Source organism: Herpailurus yagouaroundi, unplaced genomic scaffold, assembly GCF_014898765.1.
Source record: "Herpailurus yagouaroundi ecotype Mexico unplaced genomic scaffold, PumYag 195, whole genome shotgun sequence".
In the NCBI taxonomy this organism is placed as follows: domain Eukaryota; kingdom Metazoa; phylum Chordata; class Mammalia; order Carnivora; family Felidae; genus Herpailurus; species Herpailurus yagouaroundi.
In genome coordinates, this window is record NW_024412426.1 from 11,551,411 (window position 1) to 11,576,416 (window position 25,006).

The following is a 25,006-nucleotide window of genomic DNA, read 5'->3' on the forward strand; positions in this document are numbered from 1 at the left end:
ATATCCATTATGTTCACCTCCGTTTCTCCAGTACCCACTAGAGTGCCTACATATAATAAATACAGAATCATTATTTTTGGATGAATTAATTCATGGAGGAATGAGCAACTGTGGATATTGGTGAGTAAATATTATTTTATGCATGACTGCAGAAAGAATGAATGTTTTGCTTAGTGTTACCCATTGCAGATAAATTTGTTTGAACAGTAGTTCAATTACGTCAAGAGTAATTGCCCATTATTACAGACATAGAGAAATTATTCCTAGAGAAATAAGCCTAATTTTCAAAGCATAATTACCTCTGACATTAAGTGACTTCTCTGTGGACTCCTTTCTGACAACAGAAAATGAAAAGTTCCATAATACAGCAATAGTGACTCACTCTTCCATCTGAGGGTGTTACTCCCAGCTCGAGTATGACGTTTGCTTAAAAGATGAAACCACCCCCATTCTAAATAAATGACATTTGGACAAGTCTTCAAGGATGAACATTTTATTGGAATATAGGCACTTGGCAGAGTAAATATGTGGTTACAAAGTGCTTTTAAGTTTATTTGCTTTATATAGTGACCAGAAAAACCCATCCACAGTGTAGATTTTATTCTTGAAGTTACAGACTTCAGAAGGCAGGTCCCCAAACCCTGGGTAAAGTAAGAAGACACACGTAGCTGACTTTTTTTTAACCTACTGAATCTGTATTGCTTTAATCAATAATGCCCTTCCCCTCCCCATAGGAAAATTGCTATGTAGCATATAGCATTTAGCACTTTTTATAAAGAATGAAAATCACACTCATCTGGCAGAGCTGTGAAACCCTTTGAAATCACCGACTCCAGTCTGGAGGGTCACAAAACCAGACTTGAGAATCTTTGCAATAAAATGTAGAAGATCAGGCCCAAAGACCTGCAGTTCCTCACACTCAGCCTCTTTATAAAAGCTTTTGGACAGGTCGGAATCTTATCCTTGTGGTTTCCAAAATATTTTTTTTTGAAAAGAGAGTTTTCTCTGCATGACTCAAGGCACCACTGTCTCCACTCTAAGCTGCAAAGGAAAAAATGACAAGCCAAATTTTTTCAAGGAAAACATTCTCTTTGTAAAAGGTCAATAGTAACATAGCTGATTTAAAGTCATGGGATTTTTGCCAAAAACCATGTCCTGAGGTTTTATGCATTTCTAATGGATTTGCCCACAGGAGAGATCCCTAGAGCAGCCTGCAGAAGCCTTTCATGCTGCTCATTTAAATTACAATAACCTTGCTCTAACCTGGAAACCACTGAATCAACATGAACAAGTCTATTAAAAACAAGACAAGCTCATAGTAATATGGAGCTATGCCATTCGACATGTTGAAATGAATAAGGAATATTTTTAACGAACGTTAGTTTCCTGTTCCACCTCCAAACAGAACAATCATCCCGCTTAATCTAGTGAACTTGTCTTTTGTGAAATCTGTACAGAAAAATTATTTGTATTGTCAGCTATATCCTCCCAGCACCCTCTGGCCTACAAGATGGGTAAAGAGAGGTCACTGATGTTCATCCATCCAATGCAGTGAGATGTACTTTCTTTAGGGTTGGAAAAATCTCTTAGTTTTCCGAGGGATCCAAGAAGCCCTGAGGTGAGCAAAGGGAGGAAGGTGGGAAGCTCCAGCATGGGCTCGTACTGAGCGCATGTACCTCCTTGCTCGCTGACGTCTCCTGGAGAGAGAAGGGCAGTCCCGGGTGGGGCTGGGCACTGCTCCTTTGGCTCCTGGCCTTACTGGGCAGCGCATCTGACCATCTGGCTGTCTGCCTCTTGGACTTTGGACTCGCCTTAAGGGAAGACTCCCCAAGGGCAAAAAGTCCAATTAAAAACGTCTCCCTGCCTGACAGCAAGCCCCAGATAGCCCCGGCACAGCAGTGTGGCGGGCGTTCAGTTCTCACATTTCCTGAGCAGCTTGACGCGTGCCAGTGCTTATGCTCAGCACTGGGGATATGAAAGTGGCTTGAGAAGGCAGTGAGCCGTTACTCAAGGCTGTGTCTCCCTAGCAGGAAGCACACATGATTAATAAACCCCAGTTTCTGTCCTTGAGCAGAGGGGCCCCCGGAAGAGACGGGAAGTAAATAGAATTTCAATACTCTATGCTAAATGCAAGGATATGAGTGAACACTGGGTACTGCAGGGGACCAGGGGAGGAGTGGCCTCTGCCTTCTTTCCCTACAAGGAGATCCTTCATAGATGTGAAGATCTAAACACTCTAAGAGAAGTTATAATGATTCAATATGAGAATATAGTTATACTGATTATTCTTCATTCTTTGTGACGTAGAAACCTAGAAATTCTTCCTGGGGAGGTGGACAGAGCTATATTTTAATTCCTGGTTAAATAGTTAAACTGTGGGATAAAAGAACTGATATAAATTTGCTGATGATGATCAAAACAGGCTTTTAGGACAATATGCTGGGATCTAATGCTAAAATTTATGCAAGGAAGTATCAACAGGTAGTTCCTGGGCCAGAAGCTTTTAAAAAATAACATGGTATTTTCTTGAAGATTAGAACACATCTTTTTAATCTTTTGCAAGTAAGTCCTTTAACATTAACAGTTATCATTGGTCACGATCCATCGAGAAGATGTATCTGTGTCTATTTCCATTAAGGTATAAGTTCTGGGAGAGAGGAACAGAGTCTTTTTCGCTACAGCATCTCCAGTGCCGGGGACATAATTGGGACTCACTTAACTTGCTGCATGATCAAACAAATGATTTCCACTTGGGGTGACATCTTTGGAATTTGATATTGTACAACTTGGCTTTTCTCTTTCTCTCTTTCGCTCTCTGTCTGCCTTTCTTTTTTCTTCTCTCTCCTTCCTTCCTTCCTTTCTTCCTTCCTTCCCCATTTATTCACCTTATTCCCCTTCTGGGAATGAACCAGGACTGCTGAATGGATAGACAGAAAGTTGTCATGGTTTGAAAATGGACATATTTTTTTTCTTTAAATTCCCATAGGCCTTTTAATTTATGCTAGACAAAGCACCTTTATCTTTTCTTCTTCTTTTTTGTTATTACTATGCCTAGCACAGCACGTGGCATACAGTAGCTTTCAAATAATGCTTGTTTAATTGGTAGTCTTTTACACTCGGTTATTAGCTAAGCTCTCTCTGCACATTCTAAGACTAATTTGGAATGCTTTCAGGCTTACACATGCCAAGGAAATTTTCTTGCCTCATCTGAATTTCCCCAAAAGGTGATTAATTAATAAGAATCAACACGATTAATTAACAAGACATTGATAGCGGAATTAGTAACAGGCTCAGACAGTCCCACAGACCACAACGTTCCTCTGTTTCTGCTCAGCTCCCCATGGGCTCTCTCAGGCATAATGTCTCAGGCGCTGTAGGACTGCCCACAGCAGGGTGACCAGTGCTCGCCACCTACCCTTTCCTGCGATCTGACTGTGGATGAATGCTGAGTCCTTCAGGGACAGTGAAGTGGGGATAGTAGACGGTGAAGCTGGATTTACAGTATACATTTGCATTCTTACCCAAAATTAAAAAGCCTTAAAGGGCATTAGAGGAAAATGTGCAGTGTATTGGCAACCGTGCTCCCACTGTTTCCTTCATCTTTGCTGGAACACCACTGCTTCCCTTAGACACCCTCAGCTGCCTTTCACCCCAAACACTCCATTACTTTGTAATTCCTACTAAAATGCTAATGCAGTAATTCATGGTAGAACTGTTCAATTCCACAAAGGTCTGCCTCAGTGCACATGCCCGGTGTGCATAGCCTCTGGTTTCATTACACACACTAAGTACTTAATTTTGTTTTTTTGTTTGTTTGTTTGCTTTTTATGGTAACAACTTGCGTGTAACCCCTAAGCGTACCCATAACCATTAACCTCTGGCTGAGTTTGTGCAAAGAAATACTTATGCCAAATTGCCCCTTTCACTCTTCTGAGGGTTGCCCTAGGGTACTCTCCCCGACGTCTTGTGAATCTAGCGGATCGATGTTTGGAACATTCTCCACCACCCACTGACACTCATGAACACCAGCAGCCTGAATCTGCTCTGTCTCCACACTGGAGACTTCTTCCACAGAAACCTGGCTCTCACTGGGGCACGTGTGGTCAGCCCTGGAAATGCAATCTGCTTGCTGCCCGGCCTCACCCTCCACAGTGGATACAGCCTGGGCCTCCAGTCTGGAAGCCCTGCCTGTGAGCTCGCTCTCAGCGGGCTCCCCGGCCTCTGCTTGCTGCTCTGTGGGGTCTGGGTGGCTGTCACCCTGGGTGAGCCCTTCACAGATCAGCTGAGCCTCCAGAAATCCCCCCAACTCCACCCTGCCAGCCTCCGCCTCCGGAGGGGGAGAATGGGCCTCCCTCTCACTGACTTCATTCTCTTCACAGCTGTGTTGGCTGGAGGCAGCTGCTGGACCGGCCTCTGTGTAGATCTGAGTCGTTTCCTCTAATTTTTCAATTTCTTGGGGAACAAGGGTCTCCTCGTTTGTATCTTTTTCAATCTCAAGGGTGGCAGATTCCACTGGTACCTCAATGGTCACTGTCAACAAATTTCTGAGCTCCTTTAAGGAGCCTGAGGCAGAGCTGGATTCTGGCTTTTCGCAGGTGGGCTCTCCACCCTCAGGAGCCCCTCCAAACTCCAGCTCTGGTGAGCATGTGCCCAGGGCTCCTGCCGTGTCCTCTGCAGCCACGAGATCTACGACAGGGCCATCCATGCCTGCAATAATCACCTGTCCGTTCTCACCCGGGGGAGGGTCGGGTACAGGAAGAGAAAGGCTTTCTTCTTTGGCCAACAGACTAGGGACCCCAGGCTGCTTCTTTTCCCCTGACTCCTGGAATACTTCATTACTCAGGGTCTCACTATCTGAAACTCCTGGCAGAATGGCTGAGGCTCTCCTGGCAGGGCTGGCCTGGTTTGACCCTGCAGGGGTTTTTAGATCAGTTAAGCTGGACACGCTTTCACTGGGCAAGGCCATGTTGTCTTCAAATAAGTTGTGTTTCTTCAGGATAGCAGCTTCCTTTATCACTGAGAGAGACCAGAACACAAAACATGACATTAACACTCTGCCCTGGCCACCCTGGGGTTTCTGATTTTATCCAGAAGCCAAGCTTCCTTCCCAGCTTTTCTGGCTATCCACATACATTTCTCGACTTCAAATTCCAGTTTTTGTTCACCCTCTTCCAGCTGTCCTTCCCTGACGACCAAAAGCCCACAAACTCATTCCAAACTCTGGACCTCTGTAGTGTTCATTCATTCATTCCTTTGCTCATTCATTTTTTCAAAGTGGGCCTCAATGATGGGACAGACTTTGAGAATCCAAAGATGAATAAAGTACGGCTTTTGCTTTCAAGGAGCTCGCAATGTAGAACAGTATCATCTGTAGCACTCATGGAGGCCCCAGTGCAGGGGCAGGCCTGACATTTCTCTGCTTCACCTCCCAGTCTAGTCCTGAATGTGTAATGCGTACTCCGTCCTGAGCATGCAGAGAGAGCCCTGTTGATGTGTAGTGTCTAGAATGAAGACCTGTGTGCACCCACTCAGTCTTAGAGGCCTTGAGAGGACTACAAACAGTAAAAATAATGACAGCGGCTGACAGTTTGACTTCACTGACAGTTTGACACTGACACTGACTTCGGCTGTGCCGGTTGTATAGTGCCCAAAAAGATCACACTCAAGGGGGCGCCATTCGCTCCAGGATCAGCACAGATTTGTGCAGTCAGCAAAATTCTCCCGCACCTAGCAGCAGAGCACCCTACTCTGATGAAATCAGTGTATCAGGGCAATTTTTTGACAGAGAGCAATCAAGTGTCTGGAGAACGGAAGCCATTTCCTAATTGGCTCAAAGGTGCCACGGTGGACTGGCCTTGAGCGGGCCCCTCCTGTCACACACTGTGCTGACATCTTTACATTTTTTATCTCGTTGGATTGGCTGCTGTGACCTGGGGCTTGTGCCTGGCCAGTTTTCTTTGTGGAGGGTTTTTTGGGATACTGACACCTTCACCACGAAGACCAGATACGTTTCAGGCCTACGGTTTCAGGGAATGGCCCTGTCCGGCGTACTTCTATCAAAGTTTTCCTGTCCACGGTCCCATCACAAGCAAGGCCTCAGTCCACGGATAGTGGACATGGAGCACTGTGTCGGCACCCCGTGTCTGCTTCTGTCCAGCTGACGGGAGGTGAGGAATGTGCTGAGGGAGCAGCTGGCAGCCCTTTTTCCTGGATTCACCTCCTCCTGGCTCTGGGAGGGGCTGTGAGTCTGTGGCTAAAAGCACCTGTTTTCCTGTGTTTCTGTCTGGAGCAACTGGAGGAAGACAGCTGTTCATGAGACAGTCCAGCCTTAATCTCCCCAAACCTTGGTTTTCTCTGAAAAATGAAGCTTGAAATTCCTGTCTCACAGAGTTCTTACTGATATTCAAAGAAATAATATCTAACGGGCCAGCACAGTGTGTGCCAAACCACGAACCTCAGTCAAGGTCAGTATCCCTCTCTCTTTCCTCTCTGTCTCCCCAAAAAACCAGTATCGATTTCTTCTTCCCCTTTCATCCCTGTTGAGAAACCTCACTGGCCTCACTGGGTCCCCTTTGAGGGGTACTCCCATCTATCTGGTGTCCCCACTCTCGGCACCAAGTAAATCTTCCTTACCTTTCAGGGTTTCATCAAGGAGGCTCTGATGTAAAATCTCCTCATAGACATTTTCAACGTGAATCATATTGGTGTGATCTGCAAAAATGAACTGCTCGTATTTCTGGAGCTCCTGGAGGGTGAGAGATAGGAAGACAGAGGACAAGGCATAAGAGGGCAATTTGTAGAGGAGGTACAGAGAGTATGGCTCCCACTCATGACCCCCTCCTCGGAGAGTGGGGCACTCAGCCGTTGGTCATTCCCTTCCTTTTCCCCAGGCACCAAGGCACCATTTCCTGTACTGCGCACACAGATTTTGATCATCTCAAAGCCCCGTCGGTGGGTCAGTGGGTCTCACGGCCCTCCTTTTTTTCATCACAACCAAAATGCTCCCTTCTTCCTCTTTTTTTTCCTTTTAAACTCCAACAGGAATTTACCAAGTAAGTTACACACGGTAAAACGTACACATTTTATAAGTGCATCTCAGTGATTTTAAATATATTAACTAAACCCACGTAACTATAGCCCAGATCATGACAGAGAACATTTCCAACACCCTGTGCATTTTTTCTAGCCTATACCCCCACCAAGAGATAAGCATTACTCTGATATCTGTCACAATAGATTAGTTTTTCTAATTCTTGAACTTTATATAAATTGCATCATATCTTCTTGTGTATTTGGCTCAGAGATTCATCCGTGTTGCTGCCTGTATCAGTAGCTCACTCCCTTTTATTGATGAAAGGCATTCACTATATGGGTGGACTAAAATTGTTTAGCTATACTCCTATTGATGGTGTTGAGATTTTTCCATTTTTAACTGTTATGAATATAATTGCTATAAACATCCTTTGCATGATCTTTTTGGATTTAGGGGTTTATTTATCTTAAGTTCATACCTAGAAGTGAAATTCCTGGGTCCCTGGACTAGATATTGAACTTTATTAGGATGGGGCCTTTTTCAGGTGTGGGGAATCTCTAGTCAAGAGCTCTTCAGGAACATTCTCTTCTATCCCTCCAACTGGCCCTGACACTCATTGACAAACCTAGGCAGGATGCAGAAGCCCTTAACCCTTCCTGCTTTCGGAGAGTTTCCAGATGGCTTGAGGACAGCAAGGGGTCAAAATGTACCAAATCATATCCCAGTTATCAGCATGAGGACACAGAAGGGATCAAAATGTACCAAATCACATGCCAGTGATGAACTCAGTTATCCTTACAGCTGATGGTGCTGGAAGGGCCCCAAGGGCCAGGGCCTTAGCAGTGGGATTTGATGCTTTTCACCTGAAGGGACAGGATTTACAGCAGGTGATCAGAAGCCACTACATGCAGACAACTCAGTGCTATAGGACTTGGGGGCCTGTTGTTCGGGACCAGGTCACAACAGGTGATAATGGGGTCCCTTTATATCCGCCCTAGAGCAAAGCCAAAGGATTGAAAAGGCATGAGCTTCCATGACCCTGAGAGGGTCTGACACACAGACGAGAACTGTGTGGAAAGAGCACTGCCCAGGAGGCTGGACACTGCCCTGGATTAGCTGTGGGAACTGAACAAATCATGTCACTGCTCTGTGCCTCTCCCTTCCTCTGCAAAGCGAGGGGCACAGGCTCATGTCTGCAACACCCTTTCATCTCCCTAGGTGGTCTCCCATTCTTTACTTCCCTGACTGGTGCCTAAGGACTAGGTGAAAACATGACTCTGGGACATCCTCCCTGACCCCATAAGCAGAGCTGGGCACCCGGCTCAGAACTGTGGCCATTGCTCTTCCCCATAAGGCCACTGCTGTGCTCATCACATGGCATACTATATGCCTGTCCATGCCTGTCAGCTGCCTCTAGGCTATGAACTCCAGGACAGCAGGGACATTGGCCTAGCACAGTGCCTGGATCACATTTGATACATATTCAATACATGTTTGTGGAATAAACAGCAGGCCTTTAAAATTTCAAACGGCTAAATAAGTGTGTGGAAAGGAACAATTTCTAGGGATGTTTATACTGTCGTGACATGTCCGGCTTTATAAAATAGGTCTTCTATATTAAACTGATTAAACGATAATGTATGTTTAATTCCTTGGAGGAATCTAACTGGAAGCCCTGAGGTTGGGTCTTGAGGAACTGGAATTTTTTTTAAAGCTTCCCATGCAATTTTAATGTGCGGCTGGAATGGAGTACCACAGATCTAGGAAGCTGTGATATAAAGAACCAAAAGGACCATGCTTTAGTAAAATAAAGAATCCTTCAATGAAGCAAGTAATTCCCCAATTTGCCCATTCTGCAAATTCAGATTTTAGGAAATTTCTTGGCACTGGAATAATATCCTTAACTACTGAAAACCTGGGGTATCAGCTTCTTTTGCAACTAATCTCTCTTGATTAAAAATCATAAGAGCATTTTATAGATTGGGTACAGTTCTGCTGATGCTTGGAGAAAGGGAACTGATGAAAAAGGGGACTTTCTTTACCCTTCTCCTCTTCTTGGAGAAGGTGGCCTTGTGGCACCCAGATTGCTTTGGGATAGAAGAAGAAAAACACCCTAGGCAGAATATCTGTGTACAGACACAACTGGAGGTGGACTAAGTCATCCTCTGGGTGGCAGCATTTTTCCATCCACATATGGCCAAGGGCCAAACAAAAGGACAGATTCTTTACTCCTTTGACTTTTATCAAACTCCCAGAAATACATGCTGGGTACTAGATATGCCAAGACTCTAAAGGAAAAAAAAAAAAAAAAAACATTTACAGAATATAAAAATGACCAAAGAAATTTCTGCAGTAAAATAGCTTATGTAAAGGATTTTAATATTCCAACTCTTGGAGACCCTCTAAGCTACCCCAAAGCCCTTTTTAAATTCTAAAAAGCTCTTTATGATTTGCTCCAAGAGGGAGAAGGCATTGATAATGTCCAGGCTCATATATCATTTCTAAAATGTAGAAACTGTAATAGTAGTAAATATACCATTTACTGTAAATATACCATTTGCCGAGTGCATGCCATGTTATTAGCAAGTGTGAGCTGAGTTCAAACTCTGGTGGTTACCAGCTGTGACTTTGGGCCTGTGACTTAATCCCTCAGATTTCCTCATTTGTACAATGAAGATATAAATAGCACCTCCTCCTAGAGTTGTCATGAAAATTATTGAGATAATCCATACAAAGTGTTTAACATGGTAAGCACTCATCGAATATTAATCAAATCATTCTAGTCTCCTCAATCTTAAGAAACATGCCACAAAATATGTCATCTCCATTTGCTAGAAGATGGAATCTAGGCCAAGGAAGAGGGAAAGTGACTTGCTCAAGGCCCCAGAGCCAATATATGGAGGAGCCAGAACTTGCACCCAGATGTTGAACCAGCCTCCACAGGCAGCTTGTTCATTACTCTGCTCTGCAGACTAAGTCACACCTTCATAATCATGGCTGTCACTGGTAGCAGCTTTAAGTGGTTTCAGTTTCATTGGTTTCACCAAACAAACATTACTGGATTTAAAAGAAAAAAATACCCTTCTGTAATCATGTTTCTTAAGGTCTTTTTCGGGATTTAGCGGTCAAGTTTCAGAGGACATGTGGTTCCCAAGAGTCATACTATGATGAAGAACGCCTGGTGTCCTCAGGTGTTCTATGGCAAGCCTTAATTTGGCTCAGAGTCAGATCATTACCTTTGAGATTTTGTCTAGGTCAGGGGTCAGCAAATCTGGTGACTGCTTGTTTTTGCAAATAAAGTTTTATTGGAACACAGAAGCACCCATTGTCAATGTATTGCCTATGTCTGCTTTTGCACTTAGCAGAGCTGAGTAGTTGCAACAAAACACTATGATCCATGAATCCTAAAATATTTACTATCTGACCACTTATAGAAAAATTTGCTGACCCCTCCCGGGTCTAGTCTACTGTTTGTAAGCACATCATAGCAAAAGGACTTGCTTGAACTTAATAGCAATAAAAGTATGCTCTCTGGAGTAACTCATCTCCTTACTGGTTTGCATGTGGATGCCAGTGCCTTCTGCACGGTGGGAAGTGTGATTTGAACCAGTGCCTCTTGAAATATCCTCTTCCTGATGGTGCTGCTGTCATAATCATATTGCTGTCAATACAGAGATAGAAACATATGCTAAATAGCAACATTGCAATCTGTTAACTTTTGCTTAAACAAAAACTCAGTCACTCACTTGTCTCTGTTTTTCCCCTAATTTCTGAGGACACTTGTGGTGTTTCTAAGGTCTCAGAGATCTTATCATGCAATTCTCTCAACCCTGGGTGGAGGGTACGACTATTAGTGACCCATCTTATCCTCCCCTCTTACAGATAGGGAAACTGAGGCAAGACCAAAACAATAACTTCTGCATTATAAAGCAGTTGGGGACAGAACTGGGGAGTGAGTTTGTATGTCATCATCCCTGTCCTGGGTGGCTCCATAGGAGCCACAGTCATCTACTTCTTTCACTCTATATCCTAAAAGCAGGATTAGTGGGTTGTAATGGTTTCCACAAGGGAAGACAGAGTCTGGATCATTGCAACCTTAGCACTGTGGCATGTTAACCAAAGAAGTTTAGTATCTAGACCAAGAAAGATGATCATTCACTGTTCTGCATGGAATAGTCAAGCCTAGGGACCACAGTTTGGTTTTAGATGATACTTTAAGGGGAACGCAGACAAACCGGAACATAGTCACAGGCATGTGAGTAGAATGGTTAAAGACACGAAGGCATTCATACCAGAAATAATAACTTTGGGTGAAATTATAGCTCCCCTCCTCTCTTCTTATTCTCTGAGCTTTGAAAACAACCAAAGGCTACCATGTTGAGGGACATGGACAGGGAGGACAGAACTAGAATCACCAATGGTGAGAACTTTGGCTTCACATCAGGTAGTATGTTCTTGCGGTTAAAGGTGTCCAGAGAAGGAATGGACTGTCCTGAAAGGTATAAAGTGTCCTAACACTGGACGTGTTATTGACATTGATTCTGTCTTTTCTTTCCAATTGAAAGCTCATTATTATTTGTGTTATCATAATAAAAATTGCTTTTTTATTTGCTTTTTTAATTTGCTTTATTTATTTATTTTATTGCTCAGTGATTTGGTTGCCAGAGTTTCCTACTTTCTGTGAGGTATTAAGATTGGGTCTAAAATTCAGGGACCACCTTCTAGGCTCTGTGGGACTTTTATCTTCTGCTTCAAGGCACTGTTTAAGGGAATAGGTAGTAAGAAACTAGTGGGCTAAGTTTAAGAATAGTTTGAGCTCTAGACTCACCATTGACTAGCCTGTTGAGCTTAAGTAAGTCACGCTAGCTCTTAGTGGGTCACTTTCCTCATCTTTACAATGGAGACATATTCTAATCATATCGCAAGTCCATGTGAGAATCGAACAAAACAGGATAGGTTAAAAACAAAAAAAGCTTTAAAAATACACCAGTGTAAGCTGTTATTATTAAAAACCATTTTGATATATACTTAAGCAGTAAGCACAATAAAAACAATTTCACATGGTGGGCATCTTTTTTTTTTTTTTTTGGAGTACTTCCTTTGCCAGGAGATTTCGATTTTTCTAAAAACTGTTGGCCAATTTAAATGGGTTTTACTATATCGTAAGCTCTTTGAAGGAGGCTGTGTATTGGCTATCACAGGTAATACCTACCACAATTTTTTGCTTACAGTGGACAGGCAATAAATATCAAGTGCAACTGCTATGAATGTAAGCTGGGAACAGGTCACTTCTAGCTGATGGACAATGATACTGAGGACCTGCGGTCCCTAAAGCTGCCACTAGATGCCAGAACAGGCATGAAAGTTATGCCGGGGAGGGGGGGGGCGGGGGGGCGGGGGGTACCGGATGCCTGGTAGCCATTGCTACCTCAAGGGGGCAAAGGGGCCGGATTACAAACAGGGAGTGTGAAAGAGAACTTGGTATTTTCCACTTAACAAAAGCAGGGGTCACGCTCTTGTTTTATGCTTCCCACAAATGAGAGAATGGTTTTACCTTTAAGACTCGGAGCTTAACCTTCTCAATGGCGACCGCAGTTCTGGATGCCTCTCCTTGGAGGTGTGGGGAAAGCAATTGCTCGAAAGTGAATACTGCATTCTCCATTAACTAGAAACCAAAAGCGACACAGAACGACACCTGGTCAGAGGCCAGGGTCTCTGCCCTGGAGCAGGGAGGGGATGACCATCACAGTCCCCTCAGGCACTACTCTGGGGCCACCCAGAAGCACAGATCCTCACGTCCTCCACCTGGGCTGTGAAATAAATAGGCACCTGGCCACAGGGGGATCAGTAAGAGTCTAAGAAATAAGCACACACTCACACTCGCGTGTTGGCATGTATACGTGTATTTTTTCCCCTCCTCTCTTCCTATTCTCTGAGCTAGAAAACCTATGGAGGCCATGGGATTGAGAATACCATCCTCCCCTGTGGTCAACCCCTTTCTCCAGTCTCTGTACCTGCAGCCAGGCCTTGACAAAGTGAGGTGGGAAGCTTCTCCAGTGATTTTTTGGCTGCTTTAATCCTGCACTTCCACTCTTCGGTGGATGCAAACCACACCAGCACACCTCTCTCCACTTCCAGCCTACCACCTCACTTCTCTGCCTTTCTCTGACGGACTGGAAGGGAGGCAGGGCCAGGGCTTGGTGGGGAGAATGGCTGATGTGCTCAAGGGTCAGGAAACGGAAGCGATTGAGATTTCTTATTCTCCGCACGTGTGCCTGTATCAGCTTCACTGGGTTCAGCATCACCAAAGGGGCTTCTGTTAAACTGTTGCCCAGTTTTGTTCCTGGTCCATTTTTAATCCTTCACAACTCAGAGGTGAGATAATACGGTGTATCACTTAATCCATCCTGTAACTTTTAAGGACAAAAATGCTCCTTTCTTCCCCAAGCCTGTGATCTCAAAGCATGAACACATACCTTTGTTATAGCACTCTCAAACACTGTTAGTGACTTATCTAAGCATCTGTCTCTGAAGTGGGGTCTGGCACACTGTCCAGCCCCCTAGGGAGTTCCCCCAGAACACCTCTGAAGTAGAATTGGTCTTTTATGGCTTCAGTGATCACATCCTTTCTTCATTTAGAAAGCACTAGGGTATGAAAAGAATTTATAGTTGTTCCTGGAGAAAAAGTTCCTTATGGGGGAAAAAAGGTAGATCTATCAAGTAGATCCAAGAAATCCAAATAGGAAGCCATGATTGATTGATTTATTCATTGATTTACCCTTAACCAGGTTAGGGAATTAATTTAATCCAGTAGTTCTCCATTCTGGCTGCATATTAGAAGCAGTGGGCATAGGAGTAGGGGAAACCACCGGGAGTGGGGTCTAGACATCAGGACTTCTCAAAAGCTCTCCAGACGATTCAAATGTGCAGTCAAGGTTAAAAGCACTGGTTTGACAAATCAAGTAATTATCAGTTAATGCTACTTTATTTCCATGAAATGTTTTTTTTTTTCTTTCTTTCTTTCTGATGCTCATCCACACGGAAGAGAGATGAAGCCAGCGGGGAGGACAAAGTACATCCTCACACCACATGATGAAGAAATCGCGGAGAAATGGACCTCATGGCCCAGGGCGACACTAGCAGACCAATCTCACCAGCCAGCCCCAGTTTCTCTGCTGTCTCCATCCCCACCCCCCACGGAGGCCCCTGCTGCTCCCACCTCTTGCATGTAGTTCTGGGTCCTCTGGACCACCAGATCGACGTGGGGGAATCTGAAGCGGCTCTTGAGATCCTGCAGGCGTTCCTGGAGCAGGTTGACTTTACTATAACAAGGTTCCATCTTCACAGAATCCAGTGGAAGATTCATAAGCCGGTCTAGATGCTGCATTTTGGTGAAGGGAAAAGTTAAATACCTTCAGACTCAGGAGCAATTTTGCATGCATATTACATATTACATAAAGTCTAAACAATCAGATGTATATTATTCGAGTGAATCGCTTCTTAGGTCGCTATATCAATGACATTTCAATTGTCTTGCTTCCCTCCTTCAGGGGTCCCTGGGGCAGTTCTATCTATTGCTAGGGCAGGGACTAATAGAGGACCCGGCTGGAGGATGGAAGGACCCAGAGAAGCATTTGGGGGGCTCCAATCTTAGCTCTTGATGGACTCCAGGCTCCCACCTCCAGAACTCGAGAACTAGGCGGGCAGGCTCCCTGGCACCTGGAATTGCTGCTGGGCCCACACGCCTCCCAGGCCTTCTTTAATGAGTGCCATGCACTTACAAAACCTCAGAAAGGTCGGGATGTCCTCGCACCTGGGACTCTGGGAATGAAGCCAGAGTCTCCCCAGTTCTCGGAGGTTCTGTCAGTGCCCACAGAGACTCCCTCTGCTGTAGGTTCTCTATGGTGCCAGTGGGTAAGGAGGTGGGTGGTAGGAAGAGGCCTGGCCTAGGAGAGGCATCCAGTTTAGAAACTGGGATCCCTCCCCTTCTGGCTTGCATGAGCAGCGACTTGGTCAGTGAGGCCATAGGGCTTCCAGCATGAGGGCAGCGACGGACCGCCTCCGCTAGAGACGTCAGGTTTTACCAACATGCTCTTACACCGCGACTGTTGTCAAGATAAAGCATACTATTTTCCAAGCTTATTTTAAACTAATTTTTAAAATTGAATACTGGATTTCTAGAATAAGCAGGACGGTGGGTGGAGAAAGAGAAGATAGAAAGATTGAAAATGTATGCTCAGGGAGAAGTGGGGAGTAATACTGAGTAACTGTGAGTAATATCGGATGTGCTTTCTGATTTTCAAGTCACAGAAAAGAGACAAATCTAGACTTCTAGGTGCCTCTAAATAGGAATTGTTAAAGGGCCCATTTTTTTGTGTGTTTTTAAAAAGAAAACGTTACTCTTGTTGAGAAGTGAGCTGCGAGAGCCTCACTGAAGTGGAGTGAATGAGCACACACGTGGGGTCAAACTTGTCCCTCCTCACATGATATGTACTGTATTTATTTTTAAGAAATAACAATTAAGCAGGCAGGAGAGGGAAAATGGGTTACTGCTTGGCTTCTATCAGACCCACCAAAGTTTAAACAAGTGGTAATACCTATTGCTGATGGGCATATGGAAGAAAGTCCTCTGCCATACCCAATTGGTAGAAACGTAAAATTTAAATCCCTTTTTTTTTTTGAAATGCAAATGGCAACATCTGTTAACAGGAGAAATAAACCTACCTTTCAACCTAGCAATCCTGCTTTAGGAATCTATCCCACAGGCATGAAAGCATCAGAGCATAATATATGTAACAAGGTTATTTATTGCAGCTTTGTCCATGATGCCAGCAACATTTGGATAGTTGAATAAATCATGGCACATTCATACGTGAAATATTATGTAGCCATTAAAAGAATGATTTAGAGCTAGAACGGCTAACTTGAAGACAGTTTCATGAGGTATGTTTGAATGAGAACACTGATAAACAGAGTAGGATCTGTAATACGATCCCATTTTTCTAACGAACAATCTGAAAAAACAGCCTGTAAATGTGTATGTTTTATATGATATAGAAACATGGGGAAAAGGACAGAATGGCATATGCTAAGATGTTAACACTAGTGACTTGTAGGGAGGTGGGTGGTGCCAGGGTACGAGGGAGAGTAAAGGCAAGGTTGAAAAAGGCTGGAAAAAGAAAATTCAAAATATTCATAAAATTTATCTTGTTTCTGTATAATTACATGCGTATGTAGGCATAAAGATATAAGGGGGGGAAAAAGAGAGGTATCTGGTTTTATCCACTGACTGGTAGCGATGTGTCAAGAGTAAAACCAAGTTGCCACGTTATGTCTGTCAGTGATTCTTGAACTTCAGGGTGCATCACATCCTTGGGGGGCCCTTGTAAACCAGACTGCTGGGCCCTACCTCCCCTCTGCCCAAGTTTCTGATTCAGTACAGAGTTGGTGGGGGGCTGAGAATTTGTGTTTTTAACAGCCAGGTGATAATGACGCTGCTGGTCCAGGGACCACACTTTGAGAAACATTGTTTTTATCATGAGTCTTATTATTGGAAACAAATCAACAAAAAACTTTATGTAAATGACGGTATATGCTTCTATATTTGTATGAACAAGAAAAAATTATGTGAAAACACATTCTAAGCTATTTATATCAGTTAATTCAGGGAGTCAGGAGTCGAGGTGGTGTAGGGGTTGGGGTGGGTATGGGTGATCAATTATGCTCATATATATGAGCATATTGCTTCACTTGTGCAAGCATATTATTATTCTTGCAACTTGAAAACCATTGATAAAGGAAATCAGGTGAATGGACTGATGGATGGGGTGGCTGGAGGAATGGAAGAACTAGATGAATGAGAGAAGGAAGGGAAGGAGAGGGAAAGAAGGAAGAAAGGAAAGAAAGCATGAATGCAGATAGAGCACCAAGGAAAAGGCAGCCCCATGCAGACCATTCACACTGAATTCCTTGGCTTCATATCTACCTCTTTCAGCTGGGCGTTGTCTTTGGTGGTCTGAAAGTTCTGGGTAAGTTCATCCACTTCTTTTTCAAAGAGTGAGCGTACTTCACTGAATCCTGAGCTCACTGGCCCCATGAGCTCCTCCAGGATGGACGCCAAGAATGGTTGAACACTCTCCGCACAGCTTCTCTCTGCTGGCTCGGCCACCATTGCTGAGATAGGAAACAGCCAGAAAACCATCACTTGTTATAGGCAAAGTTGAGTTCAGAGTCACTGGAGCCAGGCCACGGCTGGGCAGTGCCCACAGAGCCATTTAACAGCCAAAGCAAGCTCAAATGGCCAAGACAGACCAGCACAGGGAGTCCTGTGCCAGCATCACCAGAATGGAAAGCCATTAGATGCTTTCAGAATTGAAATAAACAGTCCCTCCTCTCCCCAAGCTTTCCCCTGCCCTGGGATGAAATGCATTTTTCTGCATGGTGCCTGTAAACCTAATGCATGCAATGCCTAATACAAAAAAGAAAACGCTGGTGACCCTCCTGTTTACTATCAATCATCATTATATGTGCACAGCTTGTCTTCTAAGAAACAGTTTACTAAGTTCTTTTAATTGAGGTATAACTGACATCTAACACTATGCTAGTTTCAGTTGTACAACATAATGATTCAATGCTTGTATATAACAATTTATTAAGTTTTAATTAATTTCTCTAAGAGTTAATCAGCTCATATAATTCAATTCCCCTCCCCCTCCTCAAGAGACTTTTTAAAAATCAAGTACAGTCTTTTCTTGGGCAAACAGAAACAAATTGCATTAAAAACAAATGCCACCTACCTCTCATCCCCCAATTTTTGTTAAAAGGCTATTTTCTTCCCCTGATAATCAAGGAAAACATGTGCAGAGACAAAAATATAGAGAGTGCAAAAAATTATAAAGAGGGAGGAAACAAATGTAACCACACTTCCCAGACTCAGTAAAGATGCTCATTTAGAAAGTCTGAATGGGACATGCAAAGCTCCATTTACTTATTTATTTATTTATTTTTAATTAAAAAAATTTCTTAAGTTTATTTTCTTTTTTTAAATATAATTTATTGTCAAATTGGCTAACATACAGTGAGTACAGTGTGCTCTTGGTTTTGGGGGTAGATTCCCGTGATTCATTGTGCTTATTTTCATTTTTGAAAGAGAGAAAGGGAGACAGTGTGTGAGCATGGGAGAGGCAGACAGAGAGGGAGACAGAATCCAAAGCAGGCTCCAGTCTCCGAGCTGTCAGCACAGAGCCCCATGCAGGGCCCGAACCCGCGAACCGCGAGATCATGACCTTGGCTGAAGTCGGATGCTCAACCGACTGAGCCACCCAGGTGCCCCCCAAAGCTGCATTTTTTTAAAGTCCTAAGGTGACTGCCAAGATTAGCCAGGTTTAAGAGCAGTGAACTCGTGAAGGAAGCCTGAGCTGGAAACGGCCTGAGTTCGTTCTGTAAACTGGAAGGCTAGCTTTGTGGCGCTGGTAAGTCTCATAGCCTTGTCATGTAGTATCTCAGAACTAAGTAGCGAAGTGTAAGTGCATACGGGTGTCCAATCCTTCCATCTTATAGGTGGACAGTCAGAGGCCTGGAGGTACCAGATGGCTTGATGAAGGTCACACCCTAATTTGCACATTTGGGACTATACTTCGAGGGTATTTCTTAATGTTTTATTGGCAATAACTTGCTTACAGTGAGATGAACGGCCACATTATTTCAATCTGCAGAAATATTTCACAGTAATGGGGGATCAGACTGCCTCTTCTAAGAATCTGAGACGACCAGTACTATTAGTATTATGAATGATTCACAAATATTTGGTATATAAAATATTAACGAGTCTTAGAACTGCTAGGATAAAAAAAAAACCTTTTGATTATCTGATTTAAATATGAAACAATCTATGACTTCTACAAATGACTTGCTTGATACCAAAATGCAAAACTGCGTGTCAGGAGAATAAGTGAATGATTTATCAACTAACTTTGAGAGAAGAACTGTTTGAAAAGCATCTAATTGAAATTTCAGAATAATCACGAACACAGGCAGTATGCAGAAGAGATTTAGGGGTAGCTGGCCGGTTTCACCCACTGAGTGGGGAGGAAATGGGCACAGGGAGGGGCCGTGGAGAAACCTGTTCCTCTCTGCCTGATTCCCACTGATGCCTGCGCCGCCATGGGCTGTAGCCCCCTCCCTGCGCCTTTATTCAGTGTACCTTTCACCTTCTTTCCTCCACCTCTGCTTGTGAACGTCCCACTCACTTCCAGACCCAGTATAAACTTCACCCACTCGGACAGCCTAGAGCCCTGGAACCACCACACAGCTCCTGAACTGTGGTCTGCCTGCCAGTGTTTCCTTAGGGATTGGAATAAATTTTACATCCCACACGGATACGCTCTGCTGATTTTCAAGGACGTAGAGGCGCTGTTGTAATGAATACTGTCCGGTGACACAATGATTCATAAACCATCCAGAAGTTAGGGCAGCTGTGGAGAAGCCACTGAGTGGAGAGATTAAGGCAAAAAGTGCTAGAGCTTGAGGGGTTTGAAGCCTGACTCTGTTTTGTTATCTGGGGCAAGTTACCTAATCTCTGGCTCAGTTGTCTCATCTGGTAGGTGGAGATCATAAGACTAATTACTTCTGAGTTTACTCTGTTCAAAATGCTTCGAAACGTGTGTGGAGCTCTGGAAACCCTCACTCACTGTTAGCCCTCATCACACCTGTTGGCATCATCCTTTTTTCCAATCAACCCACACTAAAACAGCACTGTTGTTATGAGAGGCCCACATGGGTTTTGAAGCTGAAATCGTTGCTGTTTATGAACCACTGTGCCCTCTGTTCCTGCTGCTCTTGTGGCATCTACCACCTTTTTTCCTGCTGTTTCAGTATCTGTAACATGCCTCCTCTCCTCCTTTTGTAAGATCGCATTGTCTTCTTTATATCCTCATAGCCTTTGTATTCAGTAGGAGCAGAATACATGCTTATTTTTTTTTAATTTTTAATGTTTATTTATTTTTGAGAGAGAGAGAGAGAGAGAGAGACTGTGAGTAAGGGAGGAGCAGAGGGAGAAGGAGACACAGGATCGGAAGCAGGCTCCAGACTCTGAGCTGTCGGCACAGAGTCTGACACGGGGCTCGAACCCACGAACCACGAGATCATGACCTGAGCCAAAGTAGGATGCTTAACCGACTGAGCCACCCAGGTGCCCAGAATACATGCTTATTGAATGAATAAATAATTGTGGGGCAGAATGAAAGATTGGTTGTTTTACTCTCAAGAATCATGTGGGAGGAAATGGGAAGAACAGGACTTAATACTCCCAAAGTTTTCTCGAAATACAAAGCCCTTTATTGACACAGGCTGAGGTATACAGTCAGCCCCTGAACAATGCAAAGCTTAGGGGCGCTGACCCCCCTGTATAGTTGAAAATCTGTGTATAACTTTTGACTCCTCCAAAACTCAACTCCTAAGAGCCTACTGCTGACTGGAAGTCTCACCTATAACATACACAGTCAACGAACACATACTTTCTATGTCATCTGTATTACATACTGTATTCTTGCAATAAACGGAGCCAGAGAAAACAAAATGTTATTAAGAAAATCATTAGGAAAGGGAAATATATTTACAGTACTGTACTGTACTATAAGTGGATCTGTGCAGTTCAAACACCTGTTGTTCAAGGCTCAACTCCACTCATTATTTTAATGGCAGAGAACCAGAGGCCTGGTCAAAATGTGTTTCTTATACTGCCTTTTAAAAAGACTTGATCGTGACTTCCTTTCAAGGTATCTTTTAGGAAACAAAGACTAGTCTAGAACAGAATGTTTTTCCATCTTATGTGGGTTATACTGGAGCCACAGAGACCAGGCAAGAGTGAAAGGGAGAGATTGGTTTAATTTGGGCCATGAGAATCGCCATGGTTAGGTCCAGCTCAGCCCAGCTGCCAGGAATATGGACTCAGGAGTTGGGTGCCGGCAGTTTTAGGTTGAATACGGTACTTCGACACACAGTCTATTCTAGATCAGTTGTGCTAAGGGAGGAATGAGAGATGTGGATAATAATACACACAAAACGCTGTGAATTTATATCTGCCTGGGAAGGCAGTGCATGAACAGACATGCACATCTTTGCTGTAGTTATGCCTCCACCATTCTACTCTCTCAGAAGAATCAGCTAGGAGGGTGCTGAGGTGAGCTGGGCTGCAGTGGGAACAGGGCCTGAAGTGCAGAGGATAATGTCCCTATTAGATTCTAAGTGTCTTGAAAGCAGGAGCTGGGTCCCCTGTTCACTGCTAAAGCTCTGGCACCTTGCTCAGAAAGCACGTAGTATGTTTTTAATGAATGAGTAAGTAAATGGGCAAGTGAATGAATAATCTAAAAACTAACAATATAAGAAAATTGCTGATAAATAATCACAGATTTGCATGCACGTTTCTGTCAAATGACATTGGGTGTGGCGCACTTCTGGAGATGTAGGAACGGAGAACCTCAGCATTTTACCCTGTAGAATTCCTTAGAGGCCATTTCAGGCCTCTTGTGAGGGCACAGGCAAATATTTTTCTCTTAATGGCCAGGTAGAGAACATTAGAGACTTTGCAGCCCAGAAAGCCTCCGTTCCAACTACTCAACTCTGCCCTTGTAGTATGAAAGCAGCCATAGACAACACATACATGAATGGGCACGGCTGTGTTCTGATGAAATGTTATTTACAAAAATAGATGGTGGGCCCGATTTGGGCCAAGGGCCACAGTTTGCAGACCCCACTCTTGTGGGCACTCCTGATTACAGAGGAGGACACTAAGGCACATGGAAGTCAAGTGACCTTCCCAAGGACACATGACAGGCCAATGTTGCACTGGTGACTAGAATCTTGATTTATCAACTCTAAGTCAACTTTTTTTTCTTGTTGAGGGAAAATCCATTTATTCATCCATTCAAGTATTTGCTGAGAGTCTGCATATCCCAGGCATGGTACTAGCCCCTGGGTGTGCCTGAGTAAACCAGGGATCACATGGCCCTGTTCTTAGCTTACAGCAGAGAAGGGCAGAGGTAGAAGCCATTACAATCAGTGTAAGAAGTGCTACAGGGGCACCTGGGTGGCTCGGTTAAGCGTCCAGTTAAGCGTCCAGCTTTAGCTCAGGTCATGATCCCACATTTGTGAGTTTGAGCCCCACATCGGGCTTTCTGTTCTCAGTGCAGAGCCAGCTTCAGATCCTCTGTCTTCCTCTCGCTCTGCCCCTCCCCCACTCTCGCACACGCACGCACATGTGCTCTCTGTCTCTGTCTCTCTCAAAAATAAACGAACAAATTAAAAAAAACAAAGAAGAAGTGCTACAGCAGGGAGGTGTGGGCAGTATCAGAATATACAGGCACCACCCCGGGCAAGAAGCAAACTTTCCTCCACCTTGTGTCCCTGAAGTTTCCTTGGGAAGGGCCAGGCCCTCACTAGCACCGCTAGCATACTCCTATTACACCTGTTAGCACCTCTTCCCAATTCCCTCAATTTAGTTTTCCTCTGAAATCATGTATTCTGATGACACGGTGGAGCCCTACACACAGCTTATTTAGCACACAGGAGCATGGATGATCTCCACTGACCTTTGATCTTTCCAATTAAGAAGTTCTTTGAGTTCACGATCTGATCCATGTCTGAACGGATGGTTCCTTCTAGGTTCTTCGTCAGAGTTCTGCATTCCTCCTTCAAGGCACTTAATCCTTCTGAAACCTGATGCCGAACCAGTTTGTAGGCCTCCTCAAGGAGCTGCAACAGAGAACAGCACATAAATCTGGGCTCGGTCACATGCAAGCGACTGCTGGAGTCAAGTTGGGGGGGGGGGTGGGTTAATCACAGATTATCATAACATAAACAAACCTGCATGTGCACTCTAATTGTTCTTTCAAAGTTTGAGTCTGTTTGGATCAGTCCTCATGTAAGTGAGACTGAGCAGACTCAAGGTAGGCAGTTCTCTACACAGCAAAGAAATGATTTAAAAAAAAACAACCCTGCCCCCCCCAAAAGAAGGGAATTCGAGTAGCACAGTCGCATAGCAAAATGATCACTTACACCAAGCCAGGCCCTCTTTCTGTCATTCTTCTTCCCCTTCATTTTGGGCAAAAGGTCTGTCTGAAGGGTTGGCAGGAGCTCCTCCATCACCAGGTTACTTAGGATCTGTGGAGAGGAAGACAGCCGCGGAGTCTGTTAGTTGGTGATTGCTGAATCTGAGCATCAGGCCAACCGAAGTTGTCATCATTGGTCGTCCCTATCCAACGTAAGATTGTCCTGGGCTATATAAACTCAGGTAGACTATCAACAATAGCCAAAGTATGGAAAGAGCCCAAGTGTCCATCGATGGATGAATGGATAAAGAAGATGTGGTATATATATATATACACAATGGAGTATTACTGGGCAATCAAAAAGAATGAAATCTTGCCATTTGCAACTATGTGTATGGAACCAGAGGGTATTAATAAGCGAAATTAGTCAGTCAGAGAAAGACAAATATCATATGACTTCACTCATATGAAGATTTTAAGACACAGAACAGATGAACACAAGGGAAGGAAAGAAAAAAATAATATAAAAACAGGGAGGGGGACAAAACATAAGAGACTCTTAAATATTGGGGCCCCTGGGTGGCTCAGTCGATTGAGAATCTGGCTTCGGCTCAGGTCATGATCTCGCAGTTCGTGAGTTCGAGCCCTGCGTCAGGCTCTGTGCTGACAGCTCAGAGCCTGAAGCCTGCTTCCGATTCTGTGTCTCCCTCTCCTTCTGCTCCTCCCCCACTCGTGCTCTGTCTCTCTGTCTCTCAAAAATAAATAAACATTAAAAAAAATAAAAAAAAAAAGACTCTTAAATATGGAGAGCAAAGGGTTACTGGGGGGGGGATGGGCTAAATGGGTAAGAGGCATTAAGGAATCTACTCCTGAAATCATTGTTGCACTATATGTTAACTAACTTGGATGTAAATTAAAAAAATAAAATTAAATAAAAAAAATAAACTCAGCTAGGCTGATAGTTTAACTCTGGTTTTGAGGCTACAGAAATCTCAACTAAGACAATCTTCGAGGATAAATGTTCTTAAACATCTGCAAGGAACAGTAATGTCTGCTGACGGCTCCTCATCGGGAAGGACAAATTCCTCAGATTCAAACTTCTCAGATTTAAACCAAAAGAATCTAGTGCATTTAGGATAAAAGGCAAAACTTTCACTATTGATAAGGGCACCCTTAGCAACATTGTGAAAGGGGTCAGGCTTTGTTTTGGTGGCTTGAGTCCTGGCTTGTGTCCCCTGAGACCATCATTCTCCTCAAGCTCCCTTGGAATCTGTGTGTCTTCCTGTTCTTTGTCCCTGCTGTTCTCTGAACCCCACCTCCATCCTCTATAAAGTTTAGAAAAAGATGGGGGTAACACACAGTTGGGGCAACTGGATGCTTGTGGGATGAACAGAATATGGGGAAGGGGATCTGAAGTTTTCAGAATGTTAAAATTGTTTCCAAGTCACTCCTAAAGTGTTGCTTGGCCCAATGAAAAAAATTTTTTGAATCTGAGCAGTGTTCTCTGTGTCAATGTATTACAATGCTCCTTCTTTAACTACCTTCTTTAACTACCCACCTTCCCCTGCATGGAGCAGATTTGTTCAGATTCAGTTTCACTATGAATCTTTTGGGGCTCACAGCTTAGTTTTCAATATCAGGCTATAAAAAAGATTTACAAGGGAAAAAGTAATTTTGAGAATGGTAGAAAAGTAGAGAATCATTTGACATCTGTTCTATGAATTTAAAATAATGTTCATGCAAAATAATTGACCTCCTTCTCATAAAAATTCAAATTAGGCTTTGGGAATTATGGACAATTTTTTCTGAGGTCATTGGTCAGCCTCGTGCTAGTGGAAATACTTATGAGCTCACTAGATTTTGCCTTCCATCAAGGGCTCTGTTACAGCAGGGTGTAACACATTAGCTGAGCTGAACAGGAACACTC

The 25,006-nt window shown here is 43.8% G+C and overlaps 1 protein-coding gene across 2 annotated transcripts in view; it reads right to left on the reverse strand.

Annotated features, from left to right (window-relative positions):
• Nucleotides 1-477: 477 nt before the first annotated feature.
• The window catches only part of NIBAN1 (niban apoptosis regulator 1), a 156,607-nt gene continuing 132,078 nt past the window's right edge, over nt 478-25,006 (reverse strand). Inside the window, exons 7-15 of one of the 2 annotated variants that reach the window (XM_040446584.1) lie at nt 23,087-23,191; nt 22,621-22,783; nt 17,019-17,206; nt 14,253-14,414; nt 12,588-12,698; nt 10,587-10,694; nt 6,634-6,745; nt 4,160-5,016; nt 478-4,062 (exon numbers count right to left, since the gene is read on the reverse strand). In XM_040446584.1, coding sequence (XP_040302518.1) covers nt 3,973-4,062; nt 4,160-5,016; nt 6,634-6,745; nt 10,587-10,694; nt 12,588-12,698; nt 14,253-14,414; nt 17,019-17,206; nt 22,621-22,783; nt 23,087-23,191 — 1,896 coding nt within the window. In that variant the 3' untranslated portion in view covers nt 478-3,972. Of the gene's footprint in view, nt 5,017-6,633; nt 6,746-10,586; nt 10,695-12,587; nt 12,699-14,252; nt 14,415-17,018; nt 17,207-22,620; nt 22,784-23,086; nt 23,192-25,006 lie in introns of both variants that reach the window. The other variant, XM_040446583.1, reaches the window with a different exon arrangement.